This window comes from Platichthys flesus, chromosome 5 (genome assembly GCF_949316205.1).
Source record: "Platichthys flesus chromosome 5, fPlaFle2.1, whole genome shotgun sequence".
NCBI classification, from domain to species: Eukaryota; Metazoa; Chordata; class Actinopteri; order Pleuronectiformes; family Pleuronectidae; genus Platichthys; species Platichthys flesus.
Window position 1 is genome coordinate 9,218,511 of NC_084949.1, and position 19,991 is coordinate 9,238,501.

The window sequence follows — 19,991 nt, forward strand, 5'->3', positions numbered from 1 at the left end:
CACAAAAACCCGGAGCAAAGTCAAAATTGATCCCATATTGATAAAAGCTTTGCTCTAACATTGTTTACAAAAAAAGAGCCTTCTTGTGTCTTTGCTCAATGTGATTTACTAAATTTGACTTAAAGTTGTGTTTTCGGTCTGAAATGTTTATATTCGCTGTTCACATGAGTGTAACTGCTGTCAATCCACTCCGGGTTTTGTGACAGCGGGTCCAACTGTCTCTTGTCAGTTGCCCCGGGAGAAGACGCGGGTAAAAATGTAAACACTCATCCACCGAGACACAGAAGCTCAAATCGTGGCAGCGGCAGCTCCAAGAGGCACTTCCGTTGGCAGTTGTAAAGACCACAGTGGTTTGGGGACAGTTGCCACTGCTGCCGCCCCCGTTCTGAGGGCAACTACCGCTGTCTGTGACGTATTCCCTGAGATTTATACGCAGTTTATGATGATAACAGCCTGTTACTGTTTTGAACACGAAGAATAATTGTGAAACACGCTCATTCATATGGCTGATGTCTTTGTCACATTAGTACAGATTCTGCCTAAATGCAGTCAATGCTTTGCCTGTGATTTGTGTCATTGAACTGAAACTTGACATCACACAGCTGCCATGTGTGACGAGAACAGTGATGTCAATGACTGAAACTGGAACCCTGCCTTCTTTTCAATGAGATACATGAAATACTCAAATTTTTCCAAACTTTTCTCCTGTCTGAAATGATGATTGAGAGAAGGTGTTATTATGTATTATTAGCCAATTAATGTTCGTGCCTTGTAAACTTCAATGATTTTGTAATATTAAAGTCCTTTTCGCCCAGTCCTTACTACAAAGCCTTTGCTATCCTTGCCACATGTAAAACCTGAAGTTAGTGTCCATTATGGCAGCTCTGTCGCACTTTTTAAGGTTAAATTATGAACATTTACCTTCACTGACACAATATGTCATTACAATAGACAATGCTATAATTAAATGCTTTAATTTAGTTATTATGATCTGCATTTGCACAAATTACTCAAACATAAAGAATTGGCTATTATTTACACATTTTGAATGTTTATCATCAAAAGAACTCTTTGTCTAGATGGAGAAGGGGAAAGGGGAAAATCGTGGTCAATACTTTATTCCATGAAATCCAAAGTGATGTAACAGGTGCTTTCATCAACAGCTCAGAGCACATAGACCAGCTTGAGTCAAACCTGTCCAGTCTGAAAGTACTGATCTCAGATCTGGAGATACAGGGATCTACCAAGAAGACAATCAATGACAATAACAATACCAGTAAGGATGATACAGGACCTGAACCAACCAAAGCAGAGTTTTTTTTTTTTGTGGGGGCTGTGGCTGAGGGCTAGAGTGGTCATTCCAACCAGAAGGTCTGCGGTTCGATCCTCAGTCTTCCCCACCTGCATGAAGAAGTGTCCTTGGGCAGGATACCGAATCCCTTAATGGGGTGCACTAATTCAATGCACTAGTTGTAAGTCGCTTTGGATAAAAGTGTCTGTCAAATGAAGGGTTATAATGTAATGTAATGCAATTTTCCTGTCATCGTGCCGGGAAAAGGAGCTGAAGCAGTTCATTGCAGCCCCCGGCTCAGTGGGAACAGTGGTAGATGTCAAACAGTGTGGCATCACAGACAGCTGCCTTTTCATACCAGTGGCAGTTTCTGTTGACACCGGAAGTGCCTGTACGAGCTACCGCTGCCACGATTTGAGCTCTTACCGAATAATTCCGCACCGCTGTTTGTTAGCATGCCTGTCTGTCTCCTGCTGCTTTACAACTAAAATAATACGCTCGGGCGGCTGTACGTACGTTTCCTTTTGTTCTCTTACGCTTTTAGTATGTTTTGACGTGACCTGTTTCGGGGTTAAACGCTCACCAGCTTTAGTTATGTGGGTTAGCTAGCTGTTGTTACATCTCGGCAGCTAACGTTAGCGAAGACAACACAATAACGTGAACCTGACGTGACTACCACTGTATCCCGATGAACATCATGGAGGACTACGACAAGTTCGTGCAGCGTCGTTTCTCCCTCCTGAGGAGAAGTGAGGAGGAGGAGGCGCCTTCACCTGCATCATCTCTCATCCGTGTCCATGGACGACCCATCCTTCCTCCTCTGGTATGAGCTCTGATCCTTGAATATACACATCACGACTGAGGGTTTTGTACTTAAATATCAAGACGAAGTAAAACTGTAACGGTGTGCCATCACTGATCATGCCCTGCCGTTGTGTAACGTTGATACGAGCTGTGTCCCACGTCACTGTGGCTCGCCTGATGTCAGGTCAGCAGTGTTCATGAATTGTAAATTGAACATGTTTGGATTGGTTGGACAAAATAATCCATTTGATTAAATCATCCAGGTCTCTTGGGATTTGTTATGTGCATTATCACAATTTCTGGGCATTTAGTTTTAAGTTTATCAGGCAGTCTCATTTAATCTCTGTTATAAGAGACATTCACAATCAGCAAATACAGTCAACACAACCAGGACTTACTTAAATCCATTTCAAGATTCCTGAAAGACATAACTAGGATTTAAAACCCCCTTAGGGAAATGTAAGATTGGAGTTATAGGTCAGACTACAGCTCATTACATTTGAACGGTCCATAATAACCTGACCCCAGTTCTGGCAACATGAATGTGATTGAGGGGATATATAAGGTGATTTAGGTACAGGATTGTGTGCTCAGAAGCTAGGTTAGTACGTTTCAACAGTAGGGCTTTGTAGATGGATAACATGCAATGACTTCTTGACTGTAAGGATGTCCATTAAGCCGATATAGAGAACAATGATGAGTACGACATCAGTCATGCGTGATAAAACATAATGTGCAGAGATACACACGGTTTAACTGATAGTTTTATCGACCAAACAATAACTCTGATCCTGAAAGTAATCCTTAGTTGCAGCTGGTGTCTGTAATATTCACAACCTCCCATGTCTTCTTCCTGATGATTACAGCTCTCAGGAGAGCAGAGAGCGGAGATGCAGAGACACAGAGAGGCAGCACAGAAAGCTTCTGCCCACAGGAAGTTGAAGGCTGATCCAAGAATGGCCTACGTGCAAACTATTCTACACAGTGTTCAGGTAACTGCTGTCATGGCTCCTCAGCTGTCCCCTTTGCAATCCTGAAATGTGCTTATATTCTATATGTTGTGTTGTCACATATCTGCAGTTAGTTTGAATGAGTAGAATAATCCTCTTTTGTTATTTTCTTTTATTTCTCTCTTTAATTGCAGCTGAGGACGACACCAACAATGGAGGAGTTGCTTCAGGAGTCGGAGATTAACATCAAATCTTCGTATTCCCAGAACACCAGTGGTGGATCAGCGTCACAGTGTCATTTTTTCAATGAAACAACAAAGGACACTCTGTCACTCTCGCCACCCGCTGTAAGGAAAAGAGAGGATGGACTTTCTCCTCCTCAGTTGGCATCAACAGTGTCTAGTGCCTTTCTCATTTCCCACGTGACACCTCAGGGAAGTGACAATGAAAGTTGCCTTGCTGACCAACATGACAGCCAACAGGGACCACAGCAAAGTTCTCCTAATGGTGCGATTCACGAGTCGGTATCCTCAGGTTACGTGACCCATGAAAATGTCGAAAACACTGGCTTTGTGTCTGGAGTGATTGATGAAGGGAGCGGGATCCGTGGCTTCAGGTCCTCAGAGGGAGCCTACAGTATGGATGGCTTTTTCCTTCAAAGCACCTCAAACACAATCACCAAGATGCCAGAAATTATTAGCCACCCTCCCATAGATGGAGAAGAACTAGAGAGGAGTGGACTGGAGATATCCCTTTGTAACACGTTCAATGCAGAACAAGACATTTGTTGCAACTCATTCCAGGATGATTCAGTCACATGTGACAGTTTAACAGCTGACACATCTGAAAGCAGTCTTCTGGAGAGCACAGTGAGTGGCGATGACGTTCAGTCGACTGGAAAACATGACCCTGACAGAGATCACTTTTTGGACAGAGCTGAGGACCTAGTTGCTTTATTAGAACATAATCCAGAATTATCTGACACATTAAGCACTCATTGCAATCCAGTAGCACAACCACATACCGAGCATGAACCAGCAGACAGTAGTGTAGATGAAGCAAAACCATCTGAGAAGCCATATCATACAAGCCTCCAGGCCTTGTTGAAGAAATCTCAGGAGTATCGTCGGCACCAGCGGATGCTTAGGAACCAAGCCAAAAACACTCAAGTTCAGAAGAGGGATCAAGAGCCAAAAACAAGGCCAGAGGAGCAGAGCCTCTCAGATAAGGAGAATGAGGAGTCCACCTGTAAGGTGACTTTGACTCCAGAGGAGAAGAAGACAAGAATGATTGAGAGTGACTTCACTGGGGAAATAACTGATGTCATATCTGAAAGCGGAGGAGATAGTTATACTAAGGAAATTACTAAAGTTGAGGAGGAAGAAATAACTTTCAAAAATAATAAGCTAAACAATACACAAGAGGTCTTAAAAGGACCTGAGCAAATCAGCGCTGTCATCAAGCAACAACCTGTGGCGACAAAAGTCTCCCCAGTCCAGGAAGCCTTTTACTTGCCCACTGAGCAGAGTAACCTCTTACCCGGATATATTTTTCAAAGAGTAAGGAAAAGGTACACAATCCCAGCCCCTCATTTCTCTACGAGTCCCGTTCCTTCCAAATACAGAGTAACTATCAAAAATGGAGAACCTGTTGATGGGGCAGAGTTGAAAGTTGTGGCAAATACTTTCTTGCATGAAGACCAAAGTGATGAGCTTGAGAGAAACCTGGGACATCAAAACAGACACACAGCAGTTCCCACCACTGTGAATCTGATGGTTCCAGGGGCTTACGTCAACAGCTCAGAGCACATAGACCAGCTTGAGTCAAACCTGTCCAGTCTGAAAGTACTGATCTCAGATCTGGAGTCCACAGTGAAAGAAAACCTGGAGAATCACAGCCAGACTGAGAGCGCCACGGAAAGTGAGTTCAGTTTTAAAGGTGTCGAATATTCTGAGCAAAGTAGAAATGACCAAGATGCGCAGCTGTGTCAAAATGATTGGGACGCTTTTGAGGACAATCTGGGGGGTGCTGATTTTGATAGCAGCGATTCAGAATACAGGGATCTACCAAATAGACAATCAATAAACAATAACAAGAACAGTAAGGAAGATACAGGATCTGAACCAATTTTCAGTGACGCAGATGATTTCTCTGTCACCGTGCTGGGAGAAGGAGATGAATCAGTTAATTCAAGAGATATCAGGCTTGTTAAAAGCTTAGTAACAGAGAGAGTAAAGGAAAAAAGAACGGATGAAGAAAAACTCACAGTGACTTATGGATTGCATGGCAGCAGTCAAATGCAGCAGGGTGTCCTGTCTGCTGCACAGCGGATGAATATTTCCGATTACTTCAGAAACATTCCATCACAAATCCTGGTTCCTTGTAACGCCTCAGTGCTTTTGGATACCAGTAACCAACCAGTGGAGAGAAGGAATGAAATGGCGGTGGAAGGGCTTAACTCTTCTCAGTCGCCGTCCCTCAACCAGTCATATGATGTGGACACGCCATCTGATCTGTGGCTCCTCGACGGGTCAGGATCCGACTCGGGCTCAAAAAGTGGTCTCGCTGAAGGAAAACACATGACCCCAGAGTGCGGGGCTGAAGGTCAGGGAAGGTTAGCCAAGGTCAAACGCAAACTGCTCATGCAAACAGCAGAAGAGACCCAGGGAAGGAGTCCAGATACCAACGGAGGAGGAGAAAGTGTGGTCCGACCCAGGTCCAGTACTCCCAGAGGGAGTGGAGCGTCACCATGTGAGTTTCAATATTGTGTAGTATCAGCAGTGTAATATTGAATAAGTGGAACAAACATGACACAAAAACCAGACTTTAAAAAAACGTCTTCAACTTATTATGGCTGTCCACCCCGGCTCTGGTTCAGGCTGAGGTTTTTATCCTGTGAAAGATCTTTTTTGAGATAATGCATGTTGTGTTTTTACTGAATTAAATCTTTTCTGCATAAAGACCAAGCACATCCATTTTTGATGGGTCAGGATAACTGTGCAAAGACTGATTAGTTTCTAATTCTTATTTAGTTCATTTTTTGCAAAGTGTTTGCTTTTAATTTATACCATATAGGAAAACATGAACAAATATAGAAAAAATAACAGATCAGACATTTTTTAACCACATATTCAGGATTGCAACCACGCCCTCCACAACACCTGGCTACACCCAGCAGTATTTATCTGGATTTTGTCCTTTCCTGATATCTGACAATATATTTGTGTACTTCCTGGTTTTAGCTGCCGTGCTGTGGTGCAATGGCCATGGAAGTCAAAAGAAGCACGAGCAGTTGAAACAGGTCCATGCTGCTCAGATCCGAGCCCTGCAACATGAACACCGGCGACAACAGCAACAACTACTACAGGTGGGGCAGCAAAATGGAGACGTTGAGGTTATTAAGATGACGGATAGGAAACGAGGGCTGAGCATTAACCGATTAATGTATTGAAACCAACATTTATAACATCTAACTGACCTAATTTTGCCCATGTCAGTTAATTCGGTTAATACTTAACCCTATATGTGCATTCACAAGCTTTCAGGTTTCCGCTACATTCCCTTGCTGCATCAATCTGCCGCATATCCTCCCTCCTCACTCCCCTGCTGACCTGCTCTCACTTTACACGTTATCAACAAACCCTAAAACTAATCAGAAGTTATTAGAACCGGTTTAGTACTGAAGTTTACTTTGTGTTTGTTTGATTCTCTTAGCAGAGGAGCAGAGTCGCTTGTTGACCGTCTCTGAGTAATGCGCAGAGTGAGACGCCCCGTGGGCGGGGGTGTTATAAACTGAAAATTCATTAATTGCAATCAAGGTAAAAGTTTAAAATAATCGTGATATTGATTAGAGGTCATATTGCTCAGCCCAATATGAAACTAATCAAAACCAAGCATACTGTAGGTTTTGAGCTTTAAGTGAGAGTACAACTGTGATCGGAACGTGTGAAGGCTTTTTGCAAACAAATCCTGTACATTGGAGAACATTGGAATATGACCAACATCTTTTGTTACAAGGATTATTGCAAAAAGAAAAAGGGTATTTTTACTCTGAATATTAGAGAGATTAAAACACGTTTATTTGCCAAATTTAACAGACCTCAAATTCTGCAAATGTATTTTTACTTTTTCATTATGGGTTAATTAGCAGAAATAAACAAAAATGGCAATTTTAACCTTTTCATACAAAATACAAAAAAAATATTCAGATTATTTAATGAAGCCTTTGCTAAAACTTCAATTTTTTCTAAGAACGATTAAAAGCACATCAGTAAGCCATACTATGACATATACATTCATGGTCATTTACTTGATCCTTAAAAAGCTCAAATGAGTCGCCAAAACAGTTTCCGCCCGAATACTATTTGCTAAAAAATGCAATTTTCATCTGTATTAGGAATTAATTGATCCTTTTTTAAATTGAAAGTATGAATTTATAAACTGTTTATACAGGTTAACTTCAACATATAAATATAAATGAAAAGTTTTGTTGTTATTTTGCGTTAATTTAAAAAGAAATGCAGAAAAATTACTGAAACACCTAAACTACCAAGAATTTCTAAAAAGCTTTAGTCTCTAAATATGTTTCAAAACCATTGATATTTCCTACGTCTCATTGGTCCGCCTCTTGCATTTGATTGCATCAGATATTGCTGCTGTACGTGATGCACTATGTAGTTCCTGTACAGCTCCCATAAATCACTCTACCGGAGACTCCCTACAAAGTCACCTCAGAGAAATTATGAATTAATGTCTGGCCCAGTGTATCCATCGTTTTTTAAAAGGAGAATAGACTGAGAGACTCTGACCAAGTCACTCAGCTGTGATGCAACATTGACCCGTTCTTTAGAAACTAGAGGCTGACATTTGAAAGGCTCTGGCACTGTTCCACATGTGAACTCACACACACACACACACATATATATATATATATATATATATACACACACACATGTTGTTGTTTTACCTGTTAGAGTGCTTTTGGAAAGCTTGGTCGTGGGCAGACTACAGACATCTCCTCATTATTAGAGACCCTTAGACTCTCCCCAGAAAAACACACAGGACTTCTACTATAAATGTTTCATTACATCCCTTAAGAGGCGAGCTGGCGTTGTAGTCTGTTTCTCTCTCTGTCTGTGTGTGAGCGTTTGTGTGTGCGTGTGCGCACTTCAAGGACGCCTGCTGTTCTCTGGCAACCAGTTCCTGCTTCTTCCGCTTGTGTCTGTATTTGTTCTTGGCCGGTGTCCTTGCCCTATTAATCACAGTCTCTGTTTAATTTATGTATCCTTAACAACAATATAATTAACATAAGCTGTTTAATAAAGAGGCTCTATTTGACTCCCCCCTATCCTTCCATCACTTGATGTGATGAGAGTGCAAGCCGGCTGGACTCTGGTAGAGGGAGGAGGGGAGCGAGGGATTTGACACAGAAAAGGAATGGATAATTTGTTTAATTCATGAGTGTCTGTGGTTAAGTGCCAGATCGCCCCGCCGAGTGCCACCACTAATGGTCCCTTATCCTTTTCTTTTTTCTCTCCCCTCTCATCCCTCTTTTTGTTTTGTCTCGTACCTCCTCCAACATCATTTTTACTCTCTGGCTGTATTAATTTTCCTCCATCTCTCCTGTCTCATCATCCCCAACAACCCTCTCCTCCTCCTCCTCTGCTCCCTCTCTCATTTCATCCCTCCTGCCTCTGTGACCCATCTCTCCCCCTCTGTCTCTCTCTCTCCACCCTCAATTAATTTCTTCCTCCTGCTTCATTTGCTGTCTTTCCAATTCAATATCTTCCAACCTTGTCGGCTCCCAAATGCACACATGCATGCCTGCGCGCACTAATGCATTTCACCTCTTATTCCCTCCCTCCATCCTTCCGTCCCTGTCTCTCTCTCCTTGTCTGTCTGTCTCTCTTTCAGGCATTAGCTGCGCGTTACCATCTCCTCCAGAGCGTGTCCTTACCCTGCTCCATGTCAGCCTCACGTCTCGGGGACACGCTGACCTTTTCTACCCTCTCTCAGGTATTACTATCGCATTTGTTCAAGAGTATCAGTGATGCGAAAGCTTGTCCTGCTTATCCCTGTAACCACATGATTTTTATTCATCCCCAGTTAGCCGTCACACTCAGGTGAAACAGATAACCCCCCCACCCTCCCCCGATGTCTTATTACTCATCAGTAACCTCTGTCATTTGTAATTGCTCTGATATCTACCTCAGTACAGTCGTTAGACGACATTTGTTCAACAAACGTGTTGCTTTAATGCAACAGCTCAAGAGTCAACAAGTGAGTGACAGCACATCGGCTGCTTATCATTCCTCTTATTATTCCCTATTATAATGATGAGATGTGAATTGATGCACTAAACAGATGCCAACCAAAAGACCTTGAGAATCTTCATGGGAAATTAATTGGTTGTCATTGGTGGAATTAGCATTCTCCTCTGTCTTCCCCACTGGTCCTCATTATTAAACCCCTCTCATCACCCGCTCATCCTCTTGCGCAGCCTTCCAGCTCACAGTCAGAGCACTACCGCCATCTGCTGTCAGCGGCTGTGAAAGGTTATCTGACGCGCAGACTGCTGAGGACGGAGAAAGTGGCACAGCTGGTGCGCACCATCAGGGTAAGTGGGAGGGCAGTGTAATGTCTGTCACCAGCAACACTGTTATTGTGTTACTATCATAAAATAAACAAATACTGTGGTTTGTGTGTGTGGTTGTCCAGGACACGCGGCAGTTCCTGCTTGCCTTCCAGCTGCAGAACCCCAACAGAGGAGAATCGTTTCGCAGACAGGACCTTTTACTGCAGGAGAGAGTTTCTCTGCAGGTAGGAAGTCAAACAGGGTTTTAAAAATATGTTAACCTCACTTAAATTCTCTTCTACACTGACAGCAGGGCAATCACTCCCTTCATTGAGAGTAATCACAACTGTGACCCTGTTCATACCTGCATTATCATCCACCTGAGTTGATCCGACCACATGTGAGCAGCTCTAGTGAACACACACTGAGGATGCATTAGGATCTGATCACTCAGACACTTTCGGTCTGTGACACTTGTGTCCACGTTCTTTAAGCAGACTAAATGGAGAAGTATCCTGAGCCAATGTGAAGGAACATCTACTCAGCTTTTATAATTAACCAAACCTATTTTATACTTTTTTTTCTGAGAGCAGGGAAATGAGATCTGATCACAAGTGGCCACTCAAAACAAATGCAGTGGTGCATGATAATGCTCGGTGTGAAATTGACCAACACACAAGACGCACGTTATGTTCAGGTATCAAATTCAGGTGTATGATTATGCGGATTGAGTCTGTAATTATTTGCTTCTTCAGCTGCGCGCTGCACTTTATGGGATCCACGACATATTCTTCGTCCTGTCAGCCGGAGAGAGGATGCAGTACATCAGCTTGGACAGAGGCCTGACCAGAGAGAGAGAGCTTAGACGACAGGTAAACTCCTCAGAACATCTGGAAAAGAGTCCATTGGTGTGAGAGTGAACGGTTGTTTGATGGTGACATGTTCAGGGTGTACCCGGCCTCTTGCCCAATGTCAGCTGAGGTTGACACCTGCCTCCCCCGCAATCCTCATAGGATATGTGGTGTAGATGACGGGTGGACTGGCTGAATAAAATTATACACATTGGAGGAGTGGTTGACCGTGATAAATTACAAATAATGACCAAAAAGACCCTCATAAATTATAACTTAGAAAGTGGTTGCAGTGGAAAAGTTATGGCTGACTTACTTTCACATGGCACACAACCTTGTGATTATGCACCACTGCGCTAAAACTAAACACTACACAGAAATATCAGTATTTAATTACAGCTGTTCAAAAAACCATTATGTTTTTAGTACTGTCCAGACCTTTGGGGCTCCAGCATTAACGCTGCTTCATGATTATTCAGGTGGATAATGAGAGCATTGTTTTATTTTTCCTAGCAAAGTGTTTATGTTGATAATCTAATTTCTTAAAGTAGTAAGAGAGGACTCCGTTATCGATTGTGTGCTGTTTCCTGCCTATTAATACAGATCACAAATGTTGTGAGTGTTATGATATTATACCATGTGGGAGTGCAAAGACAAATCTGTTCTCTACATGGATGTGTATGATTGTGTTTATGTGCTTGTTTAGAGTGAAGACACAGTCCAACCCAGACAGCTGAGTTTTCTGTCAGCCGCTACACAAAAAGCACTGGAGAGGAAGAGAGGAGTGATGTGAGTCATCCTGTTCTGTTTCAGGTTTCTTCAGTGTTTCTCTTTTCCTGCAAACCTTTGAAAGGACACATATAGACACAGTTATTACCAGTACACTCACAATGTAAGATGAAGGAATCTCAGCTCATCAGATAACTCGAAGCTCAACTCCGAAGTCCCAATGTGGGTTGCTGCACTTTAGTAAAAGCTGTTAGTATAAACATGTGCTCAGATATCGTCATTACAAATACAGATGTTCCGAGACCATCATCAGAAATACTGCCGACACCGCTGAAAATGTAACGTTTAGCATGCTCATCTATTTACTGATCCAACACCAAGTCTCTGAATCATAATAGTTTTACCCAGACAAAACTCCTATTTGCTTCTCCCTTCTGTGCTGCTCCATACCAGCAAGTGCACTGTACTGCCACTGGCAAGTTCTGTTTTTAGCATTAACATTTGCATATAATTTCGTGGACCTTACACATATATTTTTTTTGTGCAAAAGACATTTTTACATACTACAATGTCTTAGCGAGCTAGAATAGCAGCAATCTTCTTAAATTGTTAGTTAACTGAAAATCTTTAACCATAAGGTAAAAAATAGTATTATTTTTATCGTGGACAGAGCCTTTTTCAGTGGTTCAAACCTGCTTTCTCTTCCGTCCAGGTTCCAGAAGAAGGGAGCGGAGAGGCACAGGAACGTTGTGAAGAAGCCTGGACACAAGACTGGAATCTCTGCCGAGCAGCCGCAAAAAGCCAAGCGAGGACAGTTCAGAGCAAATCCTCTGCGGGTCCCCAAGAGCGCTCTCTCTGCTAGACCCCGATGACACTGTCCTAATTGGCCCCAGTGAAGACTCCTAATAAGGCCTCTAGTGATCACATGAATATTGTAGAACGAATCTTCTGAGAGTTTCCAAACCCCAAATCCCAAATCCCAAATTTAACACAAAGCGATGCCTGTTGCTGATCAATGTATTTTTGTATTTCATATCTAAAGTGCCAGAGAGTATGTTTTTTTTACCCTTCTCCACCAGCGTATATGATCTTATACTGACTAGAGTTGCACTCAGAGTAATTTCACATCGATTGGGTGCTCTGAGGTGGGGATGAAATATCACTGCAGCCTCTCCATCTGCAGCAGAAACTCTTAACCAGTCCTTTTAGCAGCTTCAGTGTGCGCACGTTGAAGATGCTACTGGGGCAAATGTGTCATTAGCAAAAAGACTTAAACGCCTTTTAAAGCACTGCACCTGATAGATGATGCACAAAGGAAATGCACAGGTTTAATGAATAAAGTTCATGATGGCTTCATTCTAGAAAGACAGAGGCCCAGAGCTATAAGGTAGATTTTGGGTGGTTGGCAGGCAGGAAAAATGTAATTATCCAACACAGGATTCGTTTTTTATTTATTTTGCCAATCAGTGCAAGTGAGGAGGCGAATAAAACACTCGCTTCCTGTGGCGAGGAAAATCTCAGAGTTCAACTCCAGTGAACTTTGAGCTGCAATATGCATTTTGCATTTAAGTATGTGTGGCCGTGCCCAGGAACATTTTATTATCCAGTGTGTGTATATGTGCCTTGTTAACAACCACATAGAAGAGACTGTCTCCAGGTGTATTGGCACATGCTTAGTGCGATGTTTACAATATCTTTGATCCTCCAGTTGTTACTACCTAGCTCCAGATGTTAGTGAAGATTGATGCTAGGACTTTAATAGTGTGTTATAGCTAAGTGTTGCCTTAAATATTTGTCCTAGCATATTGGCATCACACATCAGCCAAAACAAACACGTTATAGGTTTTGGAGCTGTTTTATATGCTACTTCATATTTATTTTGTATACTTGACAATAAATATTTCATAACTTTTTTATGTTGCTGTGAAGTTTGTGAAATTTGAGAAATCACGTGCGGACTCCCTGCAGCAGAGGGCGCTGCAGCTTGTGTCATCTCCTCAGAGCCGACATCCGGCTGTCGTTGGTTCGATCAGCTTTGTTTTGATTAGATGGCTTCTTCCTCCCAGCTGAGGTGGAACGTGATGGCAGAGGTGGCGGACACCGGTGTCTCCTCGCGAGCTGAGAGAAAAGCTTTGGAAAAGGCTAGAATACTGCAGCGGGAGAGCGAGAGGAAGATCTTCCGACTGGTAAGACGAGGAACCAGCAGGTTTATGCTGGTCGGCTGACAACTGGAGCCCATCACTGTGTGTGTGTAGCCTGAGCAGGTTTGATCTGTTCACTTCAGGTCGGCCGAGTCCTGAAGAAACCTGAGGCCGAGCGCTCAGTGGAGGAGGCCGCCGTGTTGCTTCTGCACACAGACACAGCGGAGGAGCTGAGCAGGAGACACGTCCGCAGCAGGGTCCTCAAGAGGAAGCAGGAGGAGGTGAGGCCCAGGGACCGACTCCATGGAGCTGGACTCTGATCTGCACAGGGGGACGTTAGTGACAGGACCAAGTGCGGTTTAGTCTGAAGGACAAAAGCAACTCCAAGTTCTTTCAGTGATTTCTCCACGAGTAGAAAACGTGAAACACCTGAAAAAAATTTATTAAGAGTATGTCTCCAGTTTAATAAGCAAGTCTATGAAAATGATATTCTTGTGTAAATACAGAAGTATAAACTATAAGCTCTGTATAAAAGTACTTATTGTGCAGGGCTGGCCTTTTTAATGTGGTATTTTAGTGATTTCTAAATTAGTTTAACAGTGCCACTCGTGCCTTAATTTGAAAATATTCTTCAAACGGAGATCATTTTCTATTAATCAATCAATAACATTTCTTTTGCATAGCCTATGATCACAAATTAGTAAGTCTCAAAGGACTTACAAGGACAGTTCACAAAAAAATGAAATGAAAAATGAAAATTCTCTCTATTCTATCTATTCACCACTAACTGATGGAGGGGTGGATGAACACAAAAACACTGGGAGTTTCATGGGTTAACATTATTGCAACCAAATCCAATGCAATTGAAATAACTGGGCGACCACTCCTTCGGTGTAATACAATTGTCCGTGGTGATGAGTAGATAGTTCTGGGTGAACTATACCTTCAAAGTAATGCTGCATTGTGAGAGAAACATTTTTATTGTGTGGAAACAAAGAACAACCTGGCCACTGTGCGGCCTCAAACAATCACGGATAATATTTACTATGAACAAAAACATCTGTCACACTCATTGAGAACTCTTCTACCTCTTGACATCCAAAACAGAAGCTGATAGCTTGACTAAAGACATTTCTGAAGTCACAGCAAGTTGTATTCACTCACAAATTGTGTTCTTTATTTTCAATAGATTTGAAATCCTCAAAAAACTAAAAACCTATTCATGGTCCCCTGAAAAGGAACTCTGTTGTGGAGTGACCTTACCTCACCAATGATACACAGGAAATATCAAAACATAAAACATAGATTGCTTTGAAACACAATGTCAGGAGGCTTAGCTGGAATCGGACAGTGATTAAGTCATGCCATGATTCCAAACTTAAAACGTGTTCATTTCCTATCATTTCTTCAGGTGTATGATGACGCCGAGGGGCTGCAAAATAAAGTCAGACAGCTGGCTGTGGCAATCAAACAAGCTCATCACGTGGTGGTTTACACTGGAGCCGGGATCAGTACGGTACGACAAACTCTGCATTTTCAGTTACCTCTATGTATACAGCTCACAGGACTGATGACATATTTCCTTTCAGGCAGCTTCTATCCCAGACTACAGGGGTCCTAATGGAGTGTGGACACAGCTTCAGAAGGGACGGACAGTCAAGTGAGATACACAGTAATTGCCATGATGTGATAATGGCTGCGTAATTTATTTAAAAGTTAATTATTTCTTTTCTTGTTTCTCCTTACCAACAGTTCCTCGGACCTCAGTAAAGCAGAGCCGACCCTCACGCACATGTGCATTAGGATGCTTCATAAGGAGAAGATGGTATGTGAGATAGAATGAGGATATAAAATGTTGGTGCTGTGTAAAAATAAAAATGGTATTTACAGTAAATATTTTTGTGTGTCTCTGAAGGTAAATCATGTTGTGTCTCAAAACTGTGATGGACTTCACATGCGAAGCGGCCTACCCAGGAATGCTCTGTCTGAGCTCCATGGAAACATGTTTATTGAGGTAAAAAAACACATCCTCAGTATTTTTAGACATTTAACTTTTAGACACTGCTGTTGTCAGCTTCCTCCTCCTATACAACAGTTACGGGCAACGGGGAAAATACCTTACAGCTCCAGCCTACATTTCATTTGATCCATTTCCAATGCTTTGTATCCCATCATGCCAGGTAAAAACTGCAGAGCACAGCCTGAATGCACATAGAAAGAAAGCAGCAGCAGCTACTAGGTTCAGTCAATGATATGACGGTTTGCATCAAGCAAAGCATTCTCAGTTGAAAAATCTTTTTTTCCCCCCATGTAATTTGCGCTATTTTCATAAATGGCTCAATTGTGTTACAAGTAGGGAGTGAGAAAAGTCTAGGATAAAGAAAGAAGCAAACTCCAAGCCTATTTTGAATCAGTGCTTGAATAGACAGAACAAGTGAGGGAGCACTGTTACAGGGAGTTACTGAGACATTTCTGCGATAGCGTTTGGCTTTTACAAGCGGTTTTCAATAGACTGTAACTCATCCTGACATGCTGTTTTTCGCATTCTCTTCTCAGGTGTGCACAAGCTGTTCCCCCGTTAGGGAGTGTATTCGCTTATTTGACGTGACCGAGCGGACATCGCTGCACCGGCACGGGACAGGCCGCCGGTGCAGCCAGTGTTCCGGTGAACTGAGGGACACCATAGTGCACTTCGGGGAACGCGGGACCCTGGAGCAACCGCTCAACTGGAGGGGAGCTGCAGATGCTGCAGAGAGGGCGGATGTTATTCTCTGCTTAGGCTCCAGTCTAAAGGTAGTTTTTTTTTTTAACAACAGTGAGTCTGTGAAATTGATGAATTCCAGTCAAATCTGTTGAAGATTAAATGGGTTGGGTCTGGACCGACAGTCCTGATGTTTGTTACTATGTTTTGTAACATTCCCAATAATGGCCGATGCTAAATACAACTTTCATTTAGTCGGTTACATGGAGCATTGACAAAACAGATTCACTCATATTCCATAACCTGACTACTAATTTAACACTTACCTTTCCAATACTCAAGCTCACCTTTCTGTCCTTTTGCTGACACTGTAAATCATTTTTGGCTGCATTCATGCACATTTCTGGGGGGGAAAGCTCTTGGCTCTATTTTAATCAGGCAGTAGAGCCTCTGTTTCAGCCTATGCTAAGAAATCTTGTCATCTAAATTTAATACCAGTGTTAAAAATGTTACATAACCAGCTATGCGACAATTCATAGCTTGTATTTCAATCTGTTCTCCTCTAGAAAGACCTCAGAGAGAGCTTATTGTCTTGTAGCATCCTCGTCAATGTTGTGTGCTCTTTCTGTTGCTCATCCAGGTGCTGAAGAAATACGCTTGTCTCTGGTGCATGAACAGACCAGCCAGCAAAAGGCCCAAACTTTACATTGTCAACCTGCAGGTATGTTTGGTTTGATTTTTTGGGTGAAATAAGTTACAGATGAAGCCAAAGCTGATAATGTGTTGGTTTCTTCTAGTGGACACCGAAAGATGATCTGGCTACAGTGAAAATTAATGGCAAGTGTGATGACGTCATGAGCCTCCTCATGGAAGAGCTGGACTTTCAGATGCCTGTGTACAACAGGTAAAGACCATGTGGAGTAATCATACCAAAAATAACTTTCACAGACACAGCAGAACATTTGCAAAAGCTCCTAAACATCTTAGACAACCCTTTTGTTTCCCAGCTCACTCTCCCTCATTCTATCTCATCAGGGCAGACGACCCCATATTCACTCTAGCAACACCTCTGCGGCCAGAGGAAGTGGACAGCCATACCCGTGAGGTCATAGCTCCCCCTGATGGTGAGCACGAGTTTTCAGCCGACCCTGGAGGACAAGTAGAAGACACAGCTTTGCAAGGCGGCTGGTTCGGCCGAGGTTATAATAAAGGAAGGAAGAAGAAGAAAAAGGCTACATAGCCGAGTGAACTCTATAGATTGGAATACATGATAGCTTCCTGTGATGGATCCCAGATTTCTGTCCCTTCAACTCTGACTTGAATTTATAAGGTGCTGTTATTTTCTTGGATGCCTCTGTCATTTTCCCACATGCACTAAGTGTGTGTGAAGGCAAAAATAAGATTGGAAATTTTCTATTTGAAAATCGCACTTTGCACCATGAACTTACACAACTTACATTTTCTGCAGGATTTAAAAAGCGTTACAAACAGTGCCGCTTTTGTTTTTTATGCTACTGTCGTGCTGCGATCTCGACAGGAAGGTTAAGTAAGAGCTGACCTTTTACCCAGCACGGTTAGCACAGCCTGTAAAGACTTAACGTACGTTTGAACAGCAAAACCATAAGGTTATTACTATAGTTTTTCAAAAAAACTCAAAAGAACTACCTTTTTTAGTGTCTCACAACCTTTTGGCTTAAGAGGTGGCAGCTTTTCTTCAGATAGTCGCAGTAGTGTTGAGTTCTTAAATCACTCCTACAGCATTATTAGTTTGTCTGCCTGTGTACTGAGTACTGACTATATCACAAATACAGCACACCTCATAGTCATGTTTGGGCCTGCCTGTCCTGAATGGTTTGTGGTAGAATATCACTTTAATTCCTATTTAATGTGTATTTTTACAAAGTTAGTAGAGCATATATCAACACAACAAATTGTATGTGCAACATGCTGCTGGACTGCATTAGCTAGAGGCAACTAGCCAGAAAATTCAGGGGTCTTAAATGAAAGTTACTGAATGAAGTGTTCCATCGGTGGAACAACAGCATTATACCAAAGGCTAATTTCTGGATTCTGTGATGACACCACTTTAACTTTTTTTTTTGCAGACATTTAAACAATCATTGTTGACATTTTTCAAACTTGCTTATTTGCTTATTTTGTGTGTGTGTGTGTGTGTGTGTGTGTGTGTGTGTGTGTGTGTGTGTGTGTGTGTGTGTGTGTGTGTGTGTGTGTGTGTGTGTGTGTGTGTGTGTGTGTGTGTGTGTGTGTGTGTGTGTGTGTGTGTGTGTGTGTGTGTGTGTGTGTGTGTGTGTGTGTGTGTGTGTGTGTGTGTGTGTGTGTGTGTGTGGGGGGGGGGGGTTTCAAGGTATTTTGGTTTATTTTCTGAACTCAGACTCAACCTTCACACTGCTTTCACTCATCTTCAAGTTTACAGTCAACATAGCACATCTGTACCATGATTTAAGGAGGTTGTAGAATTTGCAGAGTTTACATTTTTAACTTATTTGATTACAGCTCTGTAGGCAGAATGCTAAGTTTAGTGTTACATTTTGACTTAAATTTGTTTATGTTTGTTTGTGTGTGGATATGTTCTTGTTTACCACCAAATAATCTCTATTAATTTGTCTCAGGAAGATGCAGTAGTATTAATCCTCTCAGCCTGTACCACAGAGTGTCAGATGCTGTGAATGTTAGGTAAGACATGATAAGCTAATGTTCAGCATTCCTAAAACTCAGATCTTTGTCTACTTTGCAAAAAAGTTGTTATAGACAATTAAAGTGTTCCTCATTTTAACTTGTCTTTTTATCACATTCTGCATTTTCATTTTACCGTAAAACGCCTGCCGGTGGTTTCAGGTTAGTAATATTTTTTTAGACTCCTGTATTGTTTGGTAGATCATAAAAATACAATTGGAAATATGGCTTGATCCCATTTTAACAAAATACAATTGAGAAGAAACCTTAATGTCAAAGAACACAAATGACAGAAGAAAGAGAAAAGAGGGTCAGAGACTGAGATCATACAGTACCGTACCAAATATTGCTGTAATGGTATGGGGCTCTATAGATATTTCTGGAACATAAGAGAAGAAAATGAAATGTCATTTCGGGTGGAGTCAAAACACATAACAAGTGGCGAATGTTTAACAGTGGTGATAATAATGATGAATAGTGAAGATTTGGCAAATCTTGCTTTACACCAAAGGAACCTATTCTAAATTGGATCACTTCATGTTGTTAGGGTACCGACAGTGCGAAGGCCCTATTGCTTTGCGTTTGATTATTCAGGAAAATGAATCACATCTTTGACTCCTTAACATACTCAAACACTTACCAACGTATATATCTATAAATTCAGGACGTTTTTATAAAGTGAGTCATTAAAAAACATCAGAGGAGCAGAGTCACTTATTGACTGCACTGGGTAATGCACCTCAGTGCAGTGGCGCTGCTAAGGGGGCCAGTGGGATCACCTTGATACAGTAAAGGCTAACATCAGACTTGTCCTTTTAAGCAGTACATAATTCAAAACTGAATGAATGTGTGGAGCACACTGACCATTATCATACTAACTGTTGTATTGGGGTCAGCATTGAAACTCTTCTCCAGCAATTCAAAGAGCTTTGACACACAAGCTGTGCAAACCCCTTCTAAGGCAAGACTATGACTGGGTGTTTCTCTGCTATGTTCTTTTATAGCTTATTCTTCCTTCTTCAATTAGAAGGACAACTCCAGCTTGATCCTCTAGAACCATAAAACCGTGAGTCTGACACTATTGCCACCAGCTATACTAACACTCTAGATAAAGAAAAAATCATAAACATATATTAAAATGCATATCAATGAGTCTGTTAAACTGTTAAATTTCAAGTTTTATTTAGTTGTATAAGCTATGGTTAACAGCCATAAAAGAAGCTAGCCAGCTAACAGCTAGTTAGTATTGTACATAT

At 41.9% G+C, this 19,991-nt stretch overlaps 2 protein-coding genes across 2 annotated transcripts; both read left to right on the forward strand.

Annotated features, from left to right (window-relative positions):
* The first annotated feature begins 1,704 nt into the window (after positions 1-1,704).
* cp110 (centriolar coiled-coil protein 110) lies at positions 1,705-13,113 on the forward strand. Its single transcript, XM_062388501.1, has 10 exons — positions 1,705-2,114; positions 2,962-3,087; positions 3,240-5,796; positions 6,288-6,412; positions 8,959-9,060; positions 9,545-9,661; positions 9,763-9,864; positions 10,375-10,491; positions 11,177-11,259; positions 11,912-13,113. Exons 1-10 carry the CDS (start codon positions 1,980-1,982, stop codon positions 12,069-12,071), a joined length of 3,624 nt encoding a protein of 1,207 aa, XP_062244485.1. The 5' UTR covers positions 1,705-1,979; the 3' UTR covers positions 12,072-13,113.
* A 121-nt stretch (positions 13,114-13,234) lies between these two features.
* On the forward strand, positions 13,235-18,835 carry sirt7 (sirtuin 7). Its single transcript, XM_062388922.1, has 10 exons — positions 13,235-13,385; positions 13,484-13,621; positions 14,752-14,856; positions 14,930-15,000; positions 15,093-15,165; positions 15,256-15,354; positions 15,897-16,133; positions 16,682-16,762; positions 16,839-16,945; positions 17,077-18,835. The coding sequence occupies exons 1-10, from the start codon at positions 13,248-13,250 to the stop codon at positions 17,279-17,281; spliced, it is 1,254 nt and encodes a 417-aa protein (XP_062244906.1). The 5' UTR covers positions 13,235-13,247; the 3' UTR covers positions 17,282-18,835.
* The last annotated feature ends 1,156 nt before the right edge of the window (positions 18,836-19,991 follow it).

What these genes read in the sequence shown, in the direction of transcription:
- cp110 (XM_062388501.1), top strand. Translation starts at nt 1,980, where the DNA reads ATGAACATCATGGAGGACTACGACAAGTTCGTGCAGCGTCGTTTCTCC. An exon ending in GACCCATCCTTCCTCCTCTG is followed by an intron (nt 2,115 to 2,961) that starts GTATGAGCTCTG and finishes TGATGATTACAG; the next exon opens with CTCTCAGGAGAGCAGAGAGC. An exon ending in CCTTTTCTACCCTCTCTCAG is followed by an intron (nt 9,061 to 9,544) that starts GTATTACTATCG and finishes CCTCTTGCGCAG; the next exon opens with CCTTCCAGCTCACAGTCAGA.
- sirt7 (XM_062388922.1), top strand. Translation starts at nt 13,248, where the DNA reads ATGGCTTCTTCCTCCCAGCTGAGGTGGAACGTGATGGCAGAGGTGGCG. An exon ending in GCTTAGGCTCCAGTCTAAAG is followed by an intron (nt 16,134 to 16,681) that starts GTAGTTTTTTTT and finishes TTGCTCATCCAG; the next exon opens with GTGCTGAAGAAATACGCTTG. An exon ending in TTTACATTGTCAACCTGCAG is followed by an intron (nt 16,763 to 16,838) that starts GTATGTTTGGTT and finishes GGTTTCTTCTAG; the next exon opens with TGGACACCGAAAGATGATCT.